This window comes from Polyodon spathula, chromosome 17, assembly GCF_017654505.1.
Source record: "Polyodon spathula isolate WHYD16114869_AA chromosome 17, ASM1765450v1, whole genome shotgun sequence".
Classification (NCBI taxonomy): Eukaryota; Metazoa; Chordata; class Actinopteri; order Acipenseriformes; family Polyodontidae; genus Polyodon; species Polyodon spathula.
In genome coordinates this window covers 26407863-26430737 of record NC_054550.1, presented here as the reverse complement: position 1 = coordinate 26430737, position 22875 = coordinate 26407863, and the positions used below count along the sequence as shown (strand labels likewise).

General features: G+C 36.2%; 1 protein-coding gene across 1 annotated transcript in view; it reads right to left on the bottom strand.

Moving 5' to 3' along the window:
• Positions 1–22350, bottom strand: part of LOC121330319 (RAS guanyl-releasing protein 1-like) — a 30007-nt gene extending 7657 nt beyond the window's left edge. The window contains exons 1-10 of the mRNA XM_041276758.1: positions 21876–22350; positions 18334–18515; positions 7322–7427; positions 5457–5519; positions 5228–5359; positions 3835–3988; positions 3077–3250; positions 2444–2560; positions 1996–2271; positions 508–588 (exon numbers count right to left, since the gene is read on the bottom strand). Of these exons, the coding sequence (XP_041132692.1) occupies positions 508–588; positions 1996–2271; positions 2444–2560; positions 3077–3250; positions 3835–3988; positions 5228–5359; positions 5457–5519; positions 7322–7427; positions 18334–18515; positions 21876–21952 (1362 nt within the window). The 5' untranslated portion in view covers positions 21953–22350. The remainder of the gene's footprint in view (positions 1–507; positions 589–1995; positions 2272–2443; positions 2561–3076; positions 3251–3834; positions 3989–5227; positions 5360–5456; positions 5520–7321; positions 7428–18333; positions 18516–21875) is intronic.
• Between the last annotated feature and the right edge of the window lie 525 nt (positions 22351–22875).

Sequence of the window (22875 nt, the reverse complement as noted above, 5' to 3'; positions counted from 1 at the left end):
CTGTAAAGACTGATAACGGCAATAGTCTGAAAAAAGCATACGATAGAATCAAAAGAATGTCTGGGTAACTAAAAATAAAAACACATCTGCATAACTTTTTTTTTTTTCTGCGTGTGAGTTATAGGGCCAATTGAATTGGTTTAATCTGACATGTTGAAACAGCAAAGTGACGGTTTTGATAACCTTGAGTTCAGCTGTTTCGTGGTGGTGTTTCTAAGCAGTAATGACCCCCCCCCCCCCCCCCCCCCCCCCCCCCCAGTGCACAGGTGAGAAATGTCTTCCACTCAGCAAAATCAAAGAGACTATTTTAACATACACAATATATACAGGTAAAACATATCTAAGTAACATTTTCAATACAATTAAAAAATTAATGAACTACTGGATCGGATATTTTTTTCTTAATGTATGTAAAGATTTTAAAAAAGAGTCATAAACCACTAGATTGCCCATCAATGTATGTGTGTGTGTTTGTGGCTCTGAGAACAGGCGGAGATGAACTCTCACCGGTGCTTTGCTGTTTCTGGGCTCACGCCCGTAGGACAGTTCGTATATCTCATCTTCGCTGTAGTAAAGGTCCAGTGACAGCTACAGGTAAAAATAAAATGAAATAACACATGCATGTTTGAATTCGGTAAACTTAACACATAAACAAGGAACTGAGTAACGAAATATGAAATGTGAAATCTGTGCACAGCAGTGCTCAGGTTTAAGGTACACAAGTGGCATCCTATATTAGCGCATAATATTGACTGGTCTGTTTTTCTATAAAAGTCAGGATACCGGTGGTTTTGATGGGATATAAGTTACCAGTTCTTATCAGTTATTAATAATTACTTATTAAACCACACACCGCAGCTGCAATTTTTAGTCAGTCTGCAATTTTTAGTTTACTCTGTGGGGTAGCAGCTGACTGCAACATTGGCGGGTTACTGTCTGTTCTGATGCCTGCTTTTAGACACAGACTACATACAATACTATACATGAGTTGAGTTTTATTTATGCATCTGACTTAGGTAGTAGTGTTTTTATTTTTATTTTTTTCCTCAACAACCAATAGTCACATTTTATTTGTTGCAAAATGACCCGCAATGTGGTGAACATGCCCAATCAAGCAAAATAAATAAAATAAATAGGTCACCAGATTAGAATCTCATAACAAATGCTCATGCATAGTTTCATATCCAAATGGTAGCCAAGATATACAGTACAGATAAAAGTAAGTCTCTGGCATTCTATGTAAGTGGAATGATTTCTTGTAACAAATGTTCGTAGTACAGCCAAGTTCTATCACAATTACTCTAAATGAGCTATACATGTGTGCAGCAAACTATTGTATATGTTAGTAGATCCACTATTTCCATGCTAGTGACTTTATCTACATTAGCGCTATAACCTCTCTAGTGCATTGAAAACCAACACTGATTTTTTACTGTCACTGCATTGCCAGTTGAACAGGGATGCATAAATCAAGGCCACATGAGCCACAAATCTGCCTAAAAACTCAGCTAGAAATTATTATTTTGTTTGTCTTTTGCAAAATGATACCCTGCGCTTTTTTTAACGCTGGGGTTTGAATGTTAGTTTCCAAAGAGAAACTTCTTAACATGTTTTATTGTGTCTATTTATGGTTTACTGGAGTTAGTTCTTACATAAGACATGGTATAAAATAGTCCCCCCAACACACACAAATAAAGTTTTAAATGTATCCCTCTGTTTATTACCACATATTGAATAAAATACAGTGAGAACAAACTGTGCTGTTTATATATGCCTGTCATTATTATTATTATTATTATTATTATTATTATTATTATTAGTAGTAGTAGTAGTAGTAGTATTAGTAGTATTATTATTAGTATATTCTTGATCACCTGGTGACACAGGGCCACCACTACATGTTGTACTATTGGGTTTCTTTCAATGGAAACAGACAGCATCTTTCACAAAGGCAACAAGCCACAAAGCTTCTGTGTTGGTAATTTTCCCACTCACCGTTAGTAAATGGACAAGGTCCTTGTTAGCATCCAGGCGAGGGGCCAGCTGCTGCAGCACTATCAGTTCATGGATATGGTTATAAAGTGTCTGAAGTTTCTGTACATTAATCTTCTTGTCTTCCACATAATCTGGCATCGCCTCGTGCACTGAGATTAGGTCTTTCAGGTGAACCCCCAGGATGGGGATCTTAAAGCCTGTGCATTCACTGAACACACGCCTGTAGTTGTCATAGTTTCTACAGGAGGAGAGCAGCTCTGTCATCTCATTCAGTACCTGTGGGAGACCAAGCACAACAAAAAAAACTGTTTTCTACATATATATTTATTTCAGTATGACTCAATTTTTCAGCCAGTGCCTTACATGCTCAGAGGGCTACCTGGATACATTCGATACATTTTACAGACACGAGATGGATTACTAAAGTTGAAAACCTGTTTTATGTTACCTTGTTGACCTCATTTGGTACATGTGAACTGGTTTCCTTGAGTCTGGAGATTGAGCTGTGGCATAAACCCCCGACCACCGCCATTAGTGTGTTAAAATTCTGGACTTCATGGAGTTTCTGTACAAAGAGAATGGAAAACATACAAGATGAGACATTAAGAGCACAGCTGTATTTCAGGGATGGTTACTGTACTGGGACTGCGACGTATTCTCCCGAACAAGTCAACAACAACAACGTGACTAAATATAAAAGCATGTGGTGCTGGTGGTGCTCTCAATCAGCTCAACTCCGCAACAGCATGATTCTGAAGTTAAGCTAGACTGGAAGCTCTTCCAGTATTCTGGATAGCTAACAATTGGAGACTCATCATCATGATACAACAAAAGTAATACGCAAATAATTATTTAATATGCCTACTACTACTATGACTACTAATACCACTACTACCACTACGACTAATAATAATATTAACAACAGTAACAGTATATTTTTAATTACCTTTGACAGCACAGTTAACTATTGCGAGCACCACTGTCAAAAACATAGTTGATAACATAATCTGACTGATCCTAAAGACCACTTTGCTAAATGGTCAGCTGGTATAGGAGTACAAATAGCATCCAGGTCTCTTACCTGAGCTACATTAATGAACTTGGTGAAGACTTCTGCCCGCAGCTGTGCTGTGGGTCTGCTCAGTACCATCAGCTGAACCCACTGGGAGATGCCATTGCACAGCGCTATGGAGCGTTCCATTGCTGGGTTTTCCTTCACACACCCATTGACAATATAACTCTGGTAGTCTGCAAACTGATTGAATGAAAGTGTAAGTACACCATCTCTAGGCAACAAACAAACAAACAAACAAACAAAAAAGATTTCATCTCTGGTTTTTATTTACAGAGCATATCTAAGCTTAGGAATTTTGATTAAAAAAAAAAAAAAAAAAAAAGACCAGACTAATAGACCACACTGTTCTGTGGTTTTATCATATGGAGCTGAGGTTTAAATTAGACTCTCGTTATAATATCTACTCTAGCGTATGTGGGCCTTATCAACAGTGTATCATCTGCAATATTTAATGATTAAAATTCAATTAGGTTGAGGTTAAATATCTGGAGCAGTTATCACACCATGATAAGATACCACCCATTTTTTATTACTATTATTTATTTATTTTTAAACAAAATTATGTTAAAATGTTCCTAATATATAACTCTGAAGGTTAAGAGCTCCTACCTTTACATTAGTCATTTCTTGCTAGTTCTGGAAAATCAACAGTTAGTTTTTCATTTTTACAAAAAATGGTACAAACTGAACATGGTGGTAAATGTTTTTTGTGACTATTGGCCCTGGACAGTTTTTGGTCAACCAGTAGTTTTCTGTGGACTTACTGTTATCCTACGGAAGGACTTGAACTCCAGATAGGTGAGGTGCTCTGCCAACTCCTCGGGCTCCAGGTGATCAAACAGCAGGGAAACTTTTCTCTTCTTACTGCTGTTAGCTTTTATTCTCTGGGTGATCTTTCGGGACCATTCTCTGGCATTTCTAAAAACAAGCAACCCAACACAGGTGTGCAAGACGCACATTAAACCATTTGGTTGATTTAGCTTACTGTACATGAAATGTTTTTGGATTAGCGTGCAGTAACACCCAGTGGTCAAAAATGGACTGTACAACATAAAAAAATGTTCTTTTTAAGTTACTTCTGGGCTGTTCTGGTGCTTGAAAAAACTTTATAATGCAAGTTAAATGCTCAGTTTCACATGCAGAAGTGCAGTATTTTTCAGCAACTAGACCTTGAAACACTGTTAAGGCAAATATAATACGTAAGAAAAAAAAATGTTGATGACTCACAGTGATGGCTATTCACAACCTATCTAATTACTGCCTCTGATTACTCTAACTAATGCATCTGACAAACATGCTAATAGAGTAAAACAAAAGAAATGCCCTCTATTAGCAGATGTCTGTCTGGAACCCTAAAATGCACCGTGATTTCCATGGAATGGAAGACTCCCCGCCTCCAAATCGGAGGCGTACATTTTCAATTTCTCCATGACTCATTCCAAGTGGTACATTGTTAAAAGTGCAGTTACAAATCCCCAAATGTTCCTTTATGTACAAAGTTGAACAATTTAGTTATGATACAGCAGATGAAACCAGTGTTGAGTCTCAGGCAATGCCTAGTAATCAGGATTCTAGACAACACTGCATTAAAACTACAGACTAGTAAAACTATTACAAACTAAAACTACTGCAAGCACTATAGGTAAGAGAATGTTATTTAGGAAGTAACATCCTGATTAGAGGGCATTGCTGTCTGGTATTTGACCATACAGACAAGGTAATTTGCCAAGGTAATAACCAGGGTTTTATTGTGTTTAGAAACTGGTAAACAGTGCCTTTATTGTTATTTTAAACATATTCAGTCTTTCATTTACTGACTTATTTTCTTTCCTTCAGTTTTTTTTTTGTTTCCAAAGCTAGACACTCCTTCATCATACTCTATATTTACTTTGTGTCATGCCCTGCAATGGAGCTTGCTAATTGAAAAACCTTGTCAATCTGTTCCCTAAACCTTTTTCTACTAAATGAGCAAAAATAAAACTATGACCTCAAATGATTTCAAATACATCATCACATCACATATCCCTGGAGAAGTGGGCATATCAAGGCAATTTGTTATTCTATATTACTGTACACAGGGGAGTGAAATTTGTATTCAGCTCAATGAGTCACTTCATGACAACCAAGTGAACAAAGTCTTGAAACTGAGATACTTACATCTGCGTTGTATCAATCAAGCGGCAGTGTCTTTCCTCCCGGTTTTCTCTGACCAGTTCTTGAAACTGCTCCATCGTGTCAGTTAGGCTGGAATCCAATTGAAACATTATCCAAAACTCGGTGATCCAATACCTAAACCAAATTTAAAATAAACAAAAAATAAACCCTTTCTTCTTGTGCTTTTAACTGTGTTTTCAACAAACCATTGTCAAGAAAAATATTAGCTTACCTGATCACATAGCAGATTTTCAGACAATCTGTGGGGCTCTGACTTCCAAAAGCATTTTTATAAGTAGAACGCTGTTAAGAAAAACCCTTTGATTGGCAAACCAGGCTCCAACAAAATACAAGTGGCTGAGATGTTAATTAGCTGATGTTTCTTCGAGAGTTTTGATAGAGATTTTTCTTTATCAACATCATTATAGCTCATTATTATTCCTGTTTTTCCATTTCTATGTCTCCTAAAAGTTAGTTCACAAATTAGACACATCTTAATATAATTCTACAATTTTGTTCCACATCTCTAAAGGCTGCATTCATAAATGCCACAGATACACATGGTGATAAAAGGCTGACACTAAAGATTCTACAGATAGTCATACAACTAATTATGGGGGCAGTGCACTGTTAGTTTTGCTGTGCATCAAGACCCACCACAAATGATTTATTGTCACCACTTGTCTTGCTCACATATACTGTAATACTGTATGTTTTTTGCTTCACATTTTTAGATTTTGGTCACATTTGACTATTTAGAATAAGGGGCTAGATTCTCAAAGCTATTAATTCTAAATTGTTATAAACACAGTTGTTTCGGGTATGGCAACTTTATTGTGCTGGTTTTTCGCTTCTGATAATATTGTTACAATTCTGTGTAGTCTGAAACCGCTCTGAGGCTATACAGAGGCAACTGTAGGGAAGAAGAGGATTTAAAATCTGGGACCAGGACGATACAGCGGCAGTACCCACCTCTGAAAAGTTTCCTCGGAAGAAAAAATGTATAAAGGGGGATTTCCAGAAAGAAAAAAGAAAAACAAATAGCAGTAGGATGCACATAAAGTCTTGGGAGGAAACAGACAAAAATAAACTATGCAGATAAAAATCGCTATCTGTTTATCAGTCGTGTGTGTCATTATAGATATTCACCAAACATTTTTTGGAAAAACTTTGGTATGTTAGTACGTTGCAAACAACACTGCTGATATGTACTGCTATAATTAAAATAGTTTTACTGGGTGTTGCTTGAACATATTTTATTTATTTTGTACAGTACACATATGACGTGATCCACTACTTGTAGTTACAAGTACTTTGTTTTTGTAAATATCAGGGTTTATTCATTTCTAAGCTATTAATAGCACACAGCCTGCCACTATAGTATAAAACATGTAGAATGGAATATATTTCCAGCAGCTAACAGAGAACTTGAAAGGGACATGTTTTGAGTTTGTCCACATTAGGAGTAGTTCATTATACAAATGCAAATTCGATCAGTCTTTTCTTAAATATAACTCCACTCTTTCTATTCTCAATAAAGACATGCTGCTAAATAAAGTTGCCCACAGACAGAAGAAGGGCGTCATATAGGCTGAAGTGGCTCCAGCCCACAGAACCCTGGGGAACCTGGTATTAATAAGTGCAAGGTATTAATGAATATGCTGTTTTGTTGACCATATTTTACAGTATTTGATGTGCCACTTAATTTATAAGCAAGATTCAAAATAGTCAAAAGAGACTAAAATAAGAAGTGTGTATCTAGTGTGCTGTGTAACTTGCAAACCTAGTGAATGCCTCATTAGCACACAGCATATATTAATTAAAACCGAAGATATTTTTTACAGCTGAGGATAAATAACACCTTGAATATAGTTTTTCCTGAAAGGAATACACATACATGGATGCTGATTATTTGGATTACGTTGGTGAACTGTTAAACTATTTGTTTCCACATACAGAGAAGGGTACCACTTGCATATAAAACATTCTGCACCGGCAGTACTGCATATACCCAGATTTGGCAAACACCGTCATTGGGAATGATTCTGTAATGTCAATGTCAGCTCCACTCTTTAGATGCAAACAGTTAAAGGATATAGAGTGACAAGTTTCTCCAGCAGGTCAGATGATGACATGATCAGCCGGTGCATTGTCAGTGTTATCTGCAGCAGATGACCACTTCGACACAAGCTTCCGTCTGCATCTGAAATGAAACAGCAAAGCTTTAGGGCAAATATATAACAAGCATTTCCTTTTAAATATAACATAGTAGTTGCAATACAATACTATTGACACTAGTGGTGCAGGTGCTAGCATCCCATGCTGCTACTAAAGGAAAACCGAAGCCCTGCATGTCTTTAATTGTGAGTCTTCTTAAACCCACCAAGCAAGAATTCCATATAAGATATTTTAATGATCAAAAAGGGATTGGAATTCGTACACTTCTTACCACTCAAAGTTTGTATTGCACTTGGTGACATTAGCAATGAGGTCAATATATCAAGCCTGGAAAACAACTGAGGGTACTGAGATAAATTCTGGGACCTCATAGTGCTTATTTATATATGCTGGTTTCCTTATCAAAATTAGACGGTGACAGTGAAGAATCATGTTACACATAGTGTGTAAACTTTGTAACAAAACCTTGTAGCATCCTTTCAGTACAGTGCACATCACCCTGAATCTAGACTGTATGACCTCTGTTCAAAAATCTCTTGTTATGACCCTGGTCTTGGTGACTGATGCTGTTTCTGTGCAAAGGGGTTAATTAGAATGCAACCAGTTACTGCAGTTCATCCCATGATTAGATTATGAGCCTTTTATAACAGTATTATATCACTGCTGTTTCTTCTGACACATTTGAAAAATAGGAATTTTGATCTAAAAAATCTCTTCATACAAAACCTCAAACACATAATTGTTACAACAGACTTGGTTTTGTCTAAGCACACATAAAACAGTGCTAGTTTGTTAACAGGGTCAAACTGGCACTGCTAAGTTATTGCATGTAACATAACAATCCATTTACTGTCCTACTATCTGCATACAACATATCATCATTGCTTTGTGGCCTACTTTATCTATGCATCTCAGAACTTAATCTCTTAAAAATCAAACTGCACCAACTTAAACAACAGAACAAGGTTCAGCTTCCTGCTTCCTCAAAAGTGTTTTGCGTAATGTCTTGTGTGGTATTTGTCTAGGTATTCTTGGTATGTGATGTGACATATTGTCCTCGGTATATATATTTTTTTATTGAATAAGGTTATTAAGTTGTAGGGGTAGTGCTGATTTACTATAGAATAGCTAAAACTGGCTCTTATGGCAGCCTATATATATATATATATATATATATATATATATATATATATATATATATATATATATATATATATATATGCAACATGTCTAAGACTTTTGCACAGCAGTACAGTATTTACAGGGCATGCCCTGCACAAGTGAAATGTGTGTTTTGTGGCTGGCAGTCATCCTGGGCTGAGGTGTAGCGGGATAGCCTGGGGTCAAGATAAGTTGCTTTATTAGTTAATTGGAAAATTGAGGAATGTGGTCAGGTGATAATTTAATTATTGAAGTCAATTACCCCTGACCACACCCTTTAAGCAAACAAAGGAAATGTTTGTTTAGGGAGGTGGTTCAGTGAAGGCAGTAAGCCCAGCCAGCATGGTAGAGTGTGTAGAAGAGGTGTTAGGGTGTAATGGAGTAGACCAGTGGTGCACAACTCATGGAGAGCCGGTGTCCCGTCTGGTTTTTGTTCTAACCATACCCTAAATTAGTTAATTGGACCAATTAAGCTTCTAATAAGGTCCAATAAAGTATTTTAGGGTGCAGTTGGAATAAAAACCTGCAGGGACACCGGTCCTCCAGGACCAAGTTGTGCACCACTGGAGTAGACACTACCAGGAAAAGGATGTGGGGTTTGAAGAACAGAAACTTAAAGACAAAACAAAGGTATTTGCAAGATATGGGTTTGGTTTTACAGAGTAAAAGGAGCTAACCTTCCCTTCTTATGTTTTTTTAAAAGAAAAACTGTGTTAGTTAATGCTCCAAGGGATCCAGGGCCAGCGTCGAGGGGGAGGGGGGCGCAAGGGATGCGACTGCACCCGGGCCCAGCCTCTGCTGGGGCCCATACCAAAGACATTCAATATCTTTGCCCATACCAACCCTTTATTTTTTTTCTTAAAAAAAAAAAAAAAACTGTTCTCCAGGTGGTTCAAAAATAAACTATGGCAAAGTTGTACTGTCAGTCAAAACACACATTATCAAATCAGAGCTACGTAGGCGGGACTCAGCGTGAAACTTTATAAAAGGTCACTGTCTATTTAAAAACAACTGACTGTTCCATTTATTGTTATAAACTTAATCTAGATTTTATAGATTAAGATTATAACAAACAGTTTACTAACAAGGTATATAATCACAAATACTTCTGAAAAAAATAAACACATAGGTCTATCAATCAAATTTAATTCACTGTGCTAACTTCTATATCACACCCCAATTTTCCATAATAGACTTGCCTGGTAAATAAATAAATAAATGTGCTTGGTGGAAGTAAGCTAACTTTTCCACAGTTGTGGTAATAAGTACATAATGTACAGTATGTCAGATATGCCATCAAAACAGTCGGGTTGTTCAAAGCGAAAAGAGCAGAAAAGACAGCTAGAAATTTCCCAAAAAGTAGAAAATGCTAAAAAATAAACAAGCGTACAGTAAATTACTTAAAAGTGGGCTGACAACAGCAGATGGAAGTATTGTGCGGCAGCAGAACTGCCAACCTCCTCCTCGCACGAAAAATAAACAACAGTCGAGCCAGAGGAAAGATGTGAATCAGAGACATCGGGTTGGAAATGTAAAACAGCAGCACATACAAGGTACTGAATCATGTATTGTGAACCCGGTACCCAGTCAGTCACTGTTATGTGAATTTTATGATCAGCAACTTGGCCTGACTTTTGTACCAATGAGCTAAGAGTTGAAATCATGAAACATAAACCTGGGCAGCTAAAGAAACTGACGCTGAATTCCCCAAAAATCGCACATGATTTGTACTAGTTTTTGGAAAAAAAACTTTTTTTTGATTTATTTTAGCTTGTTTTTATTTTTTTTTATTTTATTTTTTTTATTTATTTTTTGGGGGTGTCTACATGCTAAAATATGTACACTGACTCTGTGCATCCACACAAAAGAGGTCATACAGTCCTGGGCCACCCTGAGCCTCTCGCTATATATGTAGTTATGATATTTGTACAACCTGGACAGTGGCACTGGAATGATTTTTAAAGTGGGGGTGCTGAAAGCCATTTTACAAAACTGTAACCCCTGTATATGATGGAAGCCATGCAAAGCCAAAGGGTGCTGCCGCACCTCCAGCACCCCTAGTTCCAGCGCCCTTTGAACCTGGATGGAATGGATTTGTGCACTCCAGATCTCAGGACTTAGAAACCAATACAGGCTCCCCTCAAGTGAAGCTTAAACAAACAGAGAAAATGGAAAACGTACAAGCTGGGATTCAACTACTTTTATTTATGGGATTTTTTTTAATTTCTGTCAATTAAGATGACTGCACTAATGAGGCTAACAACACCAGAGTGAAGTTTCAAATTCACATTTACAATCCAGTACTTGAGTCTGCCAGCCTACCATGCACACTGTAACCTAGGATACTTCACGATCACATAAACAGGTACCATGTAGAGCATTTCATACTATGTGGAATTCTCCCACTGCTCAGCTAGTTTCAGTGATGCTTCAGTTTTCTTTTAGCGGGCACTTGAAAAGGGGATCGACCTTAGAATGTACTCTTTTTCAAGACTGTATGAGTAACATCATCGCAACAATACTCTTAAAATACATATATAAAATCTGTTATGACCAGATATTGTTGCCAAGGCTCCCGTCATTGATGGGAGATCTTCAGAGCAAATCTGTTCTTATAGTGGGTAGACGGTTAATAGGAGGTGGCGACCACGTTTAACTGGATATGACGGATTTATAGCAGATAGTAGCGCACACTGATTTGGCTTATCTAAAAGGTCAAGGGTTTCTGAATAAAACCAAATGTTTATCAGTCAAATCAAGCTGTGCATCCTCTCTTGTGGTTTTAGTGATGACTTGCTAAACAGTTCTGCTTTACACTTGAAAGTGGGAAGTTGTTTTGACCTTGTTGTTTAGGTCACATACATTTTTTTCTTTAAAACTGCCCCCCTACATTATCCAAGTGCCAATCCATTACCATCTGCTTCACAGCACTGGCTCTAACCACTCCACTAACCTTGTTGCTGCGTCTTGCCACCACAGAGGAATAGGACTAATATCAAATGCAGATAAATGTACATAATGGATGCTATTTACTCATGCTATATATTCACATTTTCTAGTAGCCACTACCATACAGTTTATCACACATCATCTGTCCTTAATGAGCAGGTAACATTATACTTCAAAACAAAGGAAGGAATTAAAATCCACGTCAACCATTAATCACACATCATTTCCAATAAGATGAGCTAAGCCAATTTTGAAAATAGATTTCCGGCTTTTTCAAAGCAGAAGCTTAAACTCAGTTCTGAAAAGACAGGTAATAAACCAATGTTGATCCCATGTCTACTTTGAAAAACACTTTGTAGTAACACCAGACATTCTTGTGACAGGATGACAGAGGGCTGAGGCTCAGAGACAATGCATAGTCAAAAATAAAGTTCTTTATTAAATAAAATAATCAAATAAACAGGCACAAGGGCCAACAAAAAGAAGTTCAAACAAAAATAAGTGAACTTACGAAAGTAAATGGTTAGGTTCCAAGGCTTTTAAAACAAGACACACTTCTTCTCAACCCAAACACAAAAACTCTCCAACACAGAGCAATCACCTCAAACAGAAAACACCCTCCAGCCAGGCCCTCTCCCCTGGCTTTTATCCCCTGTGGCTGGAGCCCAATTAATCAATAATTACTAATCATTCAATTAGAGCTCCAGCCACATTCTCACATTTTTTCCTGGCAGGGAGGAATTTAAACCCCTCCCTGCCAGTTCCAAACACATTCATATAGACAGGGCAGTTCCCTGTCACAATTCTTCATAAAGAGGATGCATATTGTGGGAGTTTAAACATTAACAAAGGTGTATCCTGACCTGACCTGCACTGTTAATGGTTGGGGAAAATTGCAAACTCATATTTCCTAACATCTTACAATTTGAAATCTCCTTTAAAGATTTTACGGAACTTACTTCAAAAGGTCTCACAATATGACAAGTCATTTTTTTTTTTGCTCTCTGCAAACTGTAAAATAAAAAAGACTTAATCAAATTAATGTTGACTCACAGAGCAAATTCAAATCCGTTTTCTTACCGCCTCTAAAAGTATCAAATGTGAATAGGTCTGGGTCCCATTACTATTTGTGGTGAAACAACCTGCTTTATTCTTCACACACCTGCAATGTGTCTCCCTAGACAATGTTACCAGTTACAGTAATATACAAACCACATAAAAAGTTCCTCTTGTGTGCAGCTTACTGTAAGTAAATCTGTCCAAAGCTATAATCAGGTTGGGATTTAATCAGACTTAGATGCAAGGCTGTAAATAAGAGTTATCTTTATTTTAAATACAAGACATAGAACAAGCTGAGTGAAATGATCTGTCTTTTTTTTTTTTAAATAAAATAAAATGAGTTTGGAGTCTGGAATTGTCCATACTGCAGGTTGTGAATGCTGGGGTTCAATATAAACAATAATAAAATATGATAATAAGTGTGCATTATAAAATACATTAAATTCCCTCAAAACTAACCAATATTGCTGTCGTGAGCACTTTGAGAGTACAAGAAGCACTTGATGAGCAGCTTGGTATGGGTGGGAAATATGTTATCTTAAGGCTTATGAATCCAGACCATTGTTGGTTACGCATTGCTGTTCCAGACACATACTTGAGTTACGATAGGTGCTTTATCTGATTGTGTCTATATATTTTGCATATTTCCTTATCATTGTGGTATTTTGAATTGCTGCTTTTTGCTGTCATCGTTGCACCTTCCTGGGAAGTCCCTGTAATGTTGCTTCATAAACACACCTGGCTTCCTAGAAGAAAAGTGAATGTGGGGTGCTATAAAATGTTGCTTGTATTTCAGTGAAAAAGGTTTAACCCTTTCAGTCCTGGAAAGAGCTCAAGGTCCTGCACTATCTTAGCGCTGTTTAGAGTTCTTACTGTACTGACAAGACTTTAAAGTTCCATTTACCAAAATATAATATAACTTTTTTTTTTTCCTGCTCTCTGTATTCTTAATAAAGACGTTCATTTTTTTTTAATTGTAAAACTTAATTTTGCATTCTTCAGCTGGATACAAATATTTGGGAGAGAAAGGGTTAAAAGCCCCATCGGCTTTTTGCACCCCTATAAAAATTCTAACTATTGTGACAAAAACTGAGCCATGAAGTTATTTTAGAAATGTTGTGGTGTTTTGAAATCATTATACACATCACCTGATATAATCATTATATGATGCATCACCAAACATATTTTCAAACAGTGTATGAACGTGTTGGTCTGCAAAGAGCTTTAAAGAGACTGGAGAACAGTAGAATATATAGGCAGGTATCTGTTTCTGCCTGGCACATTAAGAACACAACCTTTTTGCTCAGTGACACAGACTTATGTGTTCCCGGTATTATAGAGGTAGGTTAGTGTATGTCCTTTAATTTTATGCACTATTCCTTGTGTGTGAAAAGTAAATATGTTTTGAAATGTTATTATATATATATATATATATATATATATATATATATATATATATATATATATATATATATATATATATATATATATATATATATATATATATATATATCCTGTAAACCACCTTTTATTCATGCACAATTACTTTAGGTAGTTCCACTTTACGGGGCAGCTAATAGCAGACATTGAAAACAAAAGCCTGGGGATTCACAGTATAAAATACTTTCAGGTTTGTGTTTGCTTCTCTGGTGCTCCAATCTGTGCTAAACTGTAAAATCTGAAACTGTAAAATCTATATTGATTGGTACACCAGGGGCAACTGACAGATTAATAGAAAATGATAAATGAACAGACAATCTAGAATGAAATGTAGTGGAGCAGTGCATTCAACTGTTATTTCCCTAGTTTGACAGTGTCTATGTGTTAGTAATGTGGGGGACAGACCATCCTGTACACTAAAGTCTCTGTTACAAACATATAGTAAGGCGTGGCCCACCGAGAGCTGTTTTTCAAATGAATTTAGCTAGAACACGCCCTTCCCGTTTTCACATGAGATGTATAAATATACCACGTGTGATCATCTGTACAAAATTGGTTCAGCTATTTTGAACATAATGCAGTGCAAAGGGAGACAGCAATAAAAAATAAATAAAACAATGTATCATTTTTTGCAGCAAATTATATCTAGTCATATGATGTAAAATAGTGAGCTGAAAAACAAACAAACAAAAAAAAAGTTATAACGTTGAAAATATTTGGGTAATAATTTAGAATCAGCCAAAGTACGGTATGAGCTTGAACTTGGCTTTGGTATCACGATTGCTTCCAGGTGTTTACACCGAATTAAAATAGTTAAAAAATAGAACTTGAACAAGTGCAATTAAAAATGAAATAATGCTTTGCCATCATGTTTGCCACTTACGTCACAAATAAGTATCTATAATGGGAGCTTTGATAATGTACAGTCATTTATGACTGTTTTTTGTGACTTTGGCAACAGTCTTTGGTTTAGCCAGCTGTGCTCATAATGATTCAGTTTCTGTCAGTCCATCTGTTTTCTCATAGCACAAGTCCCGGCAGTATTTCACATGCTTAGTTACACCAGATAAACTATAATCAGTGCCATCTCATTGCCAACAGAAAGCATCGCAGCCTGGGCTCTGGGCACCCAGCTTCCAAATAATACTCCCATAAAACTATGGCTGACTCGTCATCCTTGACCAAAGTAAAATGTGAAACACAACAACCCCTGCCACTCCAAAAAAAGTTGAAACATTTGTCATTGAATTTTAGTTTCCTTTAGGATTTCTAAATACAGTGTGTTTAAATTCAGTGATAAATAGAAAATGCTACAAAATTAGATACATTTTCTTATTCAATGCAAAATGTGCACAATTCTCTGAAAATTCAAGTTATCGAACTTGGCAGCATTACTGCTGTCATTCTTAGCTGTTATCATAAATGTAATCACTTGCTAGTTATTGTTCTACTTTCAAATTAGAGGCACCCATTTCAAACTCTGGAGTATATGATTTTTCTGTAACTAAATATAGTACACGTGTTGCCTTGAAGTCATCTTCATCCCTCCACCTGGTATGCACCACATTCTCTGCAAAGTAAAAACCACCATCCTACTTAGAATAAAAAAACATGTGCATGTGTGGTTTAAATGTGATCTCTCGTTCTCTCTCCTAAACAAACTTTAACATTCTCTGTACAACACGCTGAGAAACCATCTTTTTACCAAGGATGTTTTTTCATCTTATAACTTGAGTTACAAATATAATTCCTATGATAAAATAGTTCCTTAAACTAAAGGAGAAGACTTTGTATGTACCACTGAATGTTGAAATAGCAGATAGGTATTACCTCTAATTGGTAAATGTTGGGACTTGCAATTATATGGAATTTATATTACTTGGCACTGTAAGAAGCATCTGCTTATCCAAGTCCAGTAAAAGTAAAGCATTTTTATATTGGAATTCTCATGAACAAGAAGATATCACATTTTTTAAAAGAAATTACGCTGACAGGTAAGCCAATGTTATAGCCAAGGTGGGAAAGATCAGAACAGCAGCAATGATGGCTTGTGATGTCATACTATATTGATCCACACCTCAGAGAATTTCACATTTCAAAGAGGAGCAATCTACTTAGATACCTCATTTGGAGACGTGACATTTTAGCTCTGCATGTCTCGAACTAAGCACTGAATAATCCTTCAAATAGACTATGCGCACATTTTAACATTTAAAAGCAACAAAACCACAGGACCTCTGTGGTACATCTCTGGTGTACTGGATAGAAGCTGGAGCGCTCTCCCTTTGCAGTTGTTTCATTGCTCAGGTTCACTGACTGGGGTTTCATAATACCATCTTGTAATGGTACCTGTACTTTATGACTTCATCACTGAAGCTGGTCATAAGGGACCAAAATCATTAGACTCAGGCAAGACAGTCAGTAAAAAATAATAAAGGTAATTTCACCTTTATGCATGGGACCCATTTCACCAATATTCTGTAAAATGGTACAAAGCATACTGTAATGGCTTAAATATGCAATAAAATATGCATTTCATCCTTGTCAAATCCAAGGATAGATAATCAAATCAATTCTACTTATATTGGTATGTACACACTTAAAAATATTGCAATGCATTATTAATTGATCTCACCCTCTACATTTTATACATCAGCACTCAGATAAGTCATTGCAAATAATACCATAAGAGATACCTTTTAAGTTGAACGGGGAAAAAGCAATGATGTGAGCTAATTATCTTTCAAGAAGTGCAAGACTGCTAAACTCTCCTATCTCTTTCCCATCTGAATAGACCGCCATTAACTGTATATTGTCCACTATAAATAAGGGTAATTATAAAAGATTATTGTAAATTCACAGTGCATTAAACCTGTTTCTTTTGTGTTCTTTTTCATCTGTCTTTGCTCCATTTCTGTCTCTTAGCAACGCAAAACTTAATGCATCTCTTTTAAAAGACTAATCACCCTAAGTTTCAGAGAATTTTTAACACTTCAGAAGATACATAATAGGCCCTTAAATAATACATTTGTCATTTGTCTACTTTTTTTATTCATGCGCCAAAACAACACAGCTTTTTAGGCCCTGTTTTAGAGCCCTAAAATTCAGTTTATCTGTTTGGGGGGGGGGGACCAAACCTGTTAACAGAAACATGCAAACACATAGATGTTTCCTGCAGTAAACTTGTAAAATGTATATGTCACTCACATTTATATGTGCATAGATCAATTAAAGCAACAGTCTATTAAATAACAATGAGGTGACAACCGTCTTATAACTGTGCATCATATAACAGAACAAACATCCTCAGGAGCCATCTACACTGGTTGCTTCCAGAACTGACAAGAGTTATTATAGACTGAATTCCAGGGGTTTTTAAAACACCTCTAACATGTAGTCTCTATGGGCCTCCGGGCCTGTTGGTCTTGCTTACAATATCTTTAAACGAGCAGAACCGTTCATTGCAAATTTAACAAGCAAATGTGTATCTTCACGACATCACAGCATTTCTAAATCCTATAAGGCAAGGCAGAGTATAGTCACATCAACTGTTGAAGCCTTTCCTACATTAACACAGGTGCAGTTTAAGACAGACCCTTTGTAGTACCAGGGTGTATTAAGCCTGCATTTTACTACACATGAAGTGCTAGGTTTGATTTCCCTTCATTATTCAAACGGAAATCAGCAGATATGTACAACCATATGAAAACTGCAAACTAGTCTTATCAACTTAAAAATGGAACCGTATGTGGAACAGGGAGTACTTTCAATAGCATTCGAATGAATAATGTACATACTTTAATATTTGCACAACTTAAAATATTGTGACTTCCTACTGCTCTATACTAGACTGTAACAACAACACTTTCTTACTACAGGAAATTTGTAGGTGTTTTTGTTGTTTTTCCTTTAGAGTGGTAAAATTAGACTGAAAACATAATTTAGGTTGTTACCAATTTATAATAGACATCTAACATATAAAATGGCTAGAATTGTACAGAATATTACTTGCATAAGAGCAGCATTTCCAAGCACCACAAATTATAACATTTTGTCGTACACAGTAAATGCACTGTAAATGTTAGTCATTTTTCTAACAATGTATATAGACTAACTTAAATGTCACAAAATGTACTTGAGTAAATACTTCTCTTCAGTGGCCAAAAACGGAGAAAAAAAAATCAACAGATAAATATAAATGTGTGCAGTACCTTAACGGTAGTGTTACAAAATAAGCAAGCTGAACCTTACAAAGTTCAATTTTGACATTGCAATGCTTCATACCATGTACTATATTTCTATGCAATAGAAAGCTGACTTACCAAATGACTGAATGCAAGCCTCAATGAGCTCATCCAAACTGGCCCCCTTGGCTAAATTTCCAAGAGACGTCATTACTTTCACCTGAGTGATCTGGGCAAGGCTCGGTCTATTGATCCGGTGTCGGTTTGGCCTCAGATTAGGTGAAAATCGAGGGATAGCTGGGCATCCTTGCGAGAGCCTCCTGAAAGAGTAGCAGAAGGCAAGTCAGGGGACAGAGAGCACTTCTTCACCTAAATCTCACACCAGTGCATCAGTGGGTCAGCATGAGAGGGGGAGAGAGAGATGAAAGACCGCAGGGCTGTGAGAGCTGGACTTGTGGGAGCCATCACCCTCCCACTACCAAATGAACCAAACAAGACCGTCTCTGATGGAAGGACATTTCATATGCAAATTCAAACAGCAGGGGAAGTTCACAACCCCTATAAAGGGTAAAGGGAGTGAGCTATGTGACCTCAAGGTGCATTATCGTCACATACACGCACACATAGTGGTTACTGGAATCATATTTAACACTTTGGTGTTGCCTGTAAATGTTAATATAGCACTACTACTATACAATATATACTGTCAGCAGCCGCTCAAGACCCTGAAGACTGTTACCAATCAGTTACCCATATGCCAAAAATACTATAGCTAAGCATGTATACATTGTGAAGTTTCTTATACTTTTTTCATATGGGACAGAAAATATGTTATCTGGGCAATTGTTGTCTTCAATTTAAATAAACAGGCGTCAGCATTTGCAATCTGTCTATTTGAGTGAATTAAAACTATATTTACTATCCGAAAGAGTTAATGTTTATTTTAAGTCTAATGATGAAACCCTGTTATGACTTCTCACACCAATTTGTGCAGCGGGAATTAGCTAAAATACACCTGTACTATAAACTGAACCACATGAGGCCATTTTCAAGGGCTTCCAAGAAAACATTTGAATTTAATGCTGAGACCAGAGTGGACCCTGCTTATTAATTTCTACTTTACTCAGGAGCTGTCTGAATGCATCCATCAAGGGGAAGAGACATGGTACATTACCTGTAGATCAGCACATCTGTGTCACAACAACTTCGGTTTAGCTCTTTACCAGTTTTGGATCCCCTTACTGATATGGTGTTTCAACTGAATGTTTTGGTCGTTTTTATTTTACTGACGTATGTTACATTGGCAATGCAGGGCTGTTCCAGCTACGCCAAATATCAACAAGCTCCTTTTGTATCCATTGTTCCAAAGCACACAGAAACATTTTTGAGATAGAGAATTAAGAATGGGTATATTAATACATTTATTAAATTAACATGTACACATTGACTGAAACTTGCCAAAATGCAGTGTGTAATGTGATCCATGCATTAATATGTGCTTCCTTCAATCCAGCCACAAGTATACATTTTACTGCATTAAACTTACAGCAGCCTTTTTTCTATTATTAGTATAAGTCCTGTCAGTATAATCCTCTTTTTTTGGCATAAACTATTCTCTGAAATACGATTGAAATTATATTTGAAATGATTTATTGTATACGCGAAAAAGTGAAACAGCCACTGAACGTCAAAAATATTAATATGCTTTCATAGTTGAACATTATTTTTTTCCACAATGTAATTACAATAATTGGAGTAAAGTCATAGAAAGGAGGGAAATAATCTTTCCTTCAAAAGGTATTTCACTACTAACTGTTGTGTTGCTGTTGTTGTTGGTTCAGTAGTATTGAATGTTGATACAGCATTTAGTTTTATAGTACTAAAAGCTCAGTTTAAAACTGCTGGCCAGGTTTTGTCATCTCACCTTGCACTTTCAGCATTAACTTGCACCCATTGGAAAAAGTCTCACTCTTTGAGATCATCCAACCTTTGCATCCTGCAATTCCCATAATTTTTAGATAGACGTTTGTCTAAATAGTTTACTTGGATTAATATTTTCCTTTTCACATTATTGCCAAGTTCCATTAGGTCACAACAAAGTCTGATTACTAATGGGACCAACTTCCTTGACCTTTTCGTGTACGCACGAGACATGTCCCCTGTTTATCAAAGCTGTTAACAACAGACAGCACTGTGTTGCATCTGAAAAGAAACTGACTTTCACTTGTTTCTACATTATATGAAACCTTAAATTCTATTATATTGCATTATAACTACCCAGTACATTCTGCTTTGAAACTGTGCAGTGTAACTCCACCAATATCATCTACCACCTTGTTTGTCTTTTTTTTTTTTTCTCTCCAATGTATTTTGACAAACTTAAAAATCTCCTGTCTGATTAGGAGGACACTGCCTCATTGTCACATTAAGCATGTCCATACATCCATTACACTAAACTGCACCTAACATCTACAGTACAAATCCAGCTATCTAAATCTGTATGATAACATTGTTACATGTCTTGTCCTGACAGTATTAGTTTGGCAGGTTTACAACCACCTACTGATGTACTACAGAAAACAAGACATACATATTATAAGGTAATAAAAACATGTTAATTGATGCCTGTCAAACAGCCAATAAGTAAATGGCCTGTCTAGAAATATTCCTTACACCTGTATCTTTGTTTTTGTCCTAGGTCAGCATTTTGAACGAACTTGTGATACTGAACTATATTAGGCTTATTTTTTTAAGTAGCTACATCATGTAAAAGGTTTTCACACACGTTTTCAGTGCAACTGAATGACACACGCACATACAACTGATGCGCTCACGTTTGCTACAGTGTTCATGGCACCTTGTCTGATGGCAATACAAATATTTAGCAGCTATAAGATAAACTTGGAACATCAACTATGTATGTATTACTCACCCTTTTAATCATTACAACTGGAGTATACATACTGTACCTGGTGTATTGCCAACTTCAAACAGAAACTCAGAAAAACTGCAGGTTTTAAAAGCTTTTTTTTTTTTTTTTTTTTTTCTGGTTCCTTATTTATTTTTGTATTTATTTGTAATATAATATTAATGTATGGGCTCATTCTAATTGTTAACTGAACTAAAAAAAAAATCTAAATACATAAAATAAAGACAAAAACACATTTGAAATGAAAACCAAGTTATCAACATGCACATACATGTTTCCAGGGATCTTTCAAACAGTGTCTTTGGGACTGTAGCCCACTGCTTTGGACCAGTTTGACAGAAGGGACTATGTCGTTCACTTGTTGTTCTATGCGGTTTATACTAGTGTTAAAACAGTGCTGATGTCCAAAAAGAAAATCATAACGAATATGCATAGTAAATAATAACAAGACATGTTTATTTTATTTAATATGTAAAACATAAACAAATAAAACAACATGAACCCTACTTTGGCACAACATGAGCGAATATTACTAAAATACCGCATTATTTAGTTATTTTAAAAGTCTACGAGCTACACTACTAATTCAGTTATTGTCCTGTGCTTATATTTCCTCACAATACACATTTGATTGACAGACGTTACAACAAACCAAACTTTTTTTTTTTTTTTTTTTTTTTTTTTTTTCTGTGTGTGTGTGTGTGCTGAAGTACTGTAAAACTAACTGAACAAAAGCAAAATGTGAACTTACGTATTTTCTTTTTCTTTTCCAACTGTTCCCATGTTGCTAACGTTAAACTGGCTTGTCCCTTTTGGCTTGTATCCCATAGTGAAATACTCAGTTCCAAGTGGCCCTGTTCATGCCTGACCCTTTCCCTAGTGGCACATCACAGCGTACCCTGGTACTCGTATGCTGCCCGTGCAATATTCTTTGTTGACTGCGGGTGAGATCATTGCTGAGACTTCAGAGGGCAGAAGCGAGACACATTAAGAGCTGCATTGCGCTGTAACAAGGAAGTGGGTGGATCTTATCATGAAGGCATTTCTTTTTATAATCACTACTTAATGAATCTGAAACTGAAATGTTGCAGGTAGAGGTTGTCGCCATGTGTTGTATTCAGGAGTTGAAAACACAGTCCTGTTAAAATGCATGCAATTGGAAAAATAAATAAATAAATAAATAAAAACGGTCTTAGTATTCAAACGGTTAAACTTGAATCTAGTTTATTTAGTTCCTTATTGTATCTATGTATTTTTGTATAAGGCTGTTTTTTTGGCTACATTAAAATAAACATTGAGACACATACAACTGAATACAAACTAGTGTGTTGTCATAAAGTCCACGCATTCAGTTGGAAATCTAGATTATTCCAGAAAACAATATACAAAAAAATAAATAAATAAATAACTTGTTTGGTTAGAGGATGTTTGAAAAGGTATGATAACAAACAAAAACAATAAGCAAATTAAAATGAACAGTCAGCTGAATTTTCACATTTAGGACCAAAATGTAAAATATATTCTTCTGTTGAAAGTCCTAATGTATCGCTAGTAAGAGAAGGGCAGTTTGCCTACGTACTTATGACTAATGAGGAGGACGTGCAAACCTCTCCAGGGCTTTCTTCTCAACCTATTATGCTAATGCAGAATGTACGGTATAAAAGCATAACAATGAGCCTATCAAAATGCCACTGTTTGATGTCTGCACTTCAGTTTAAAAATGCAGGAAAGTAAAATATATATTTTAATTG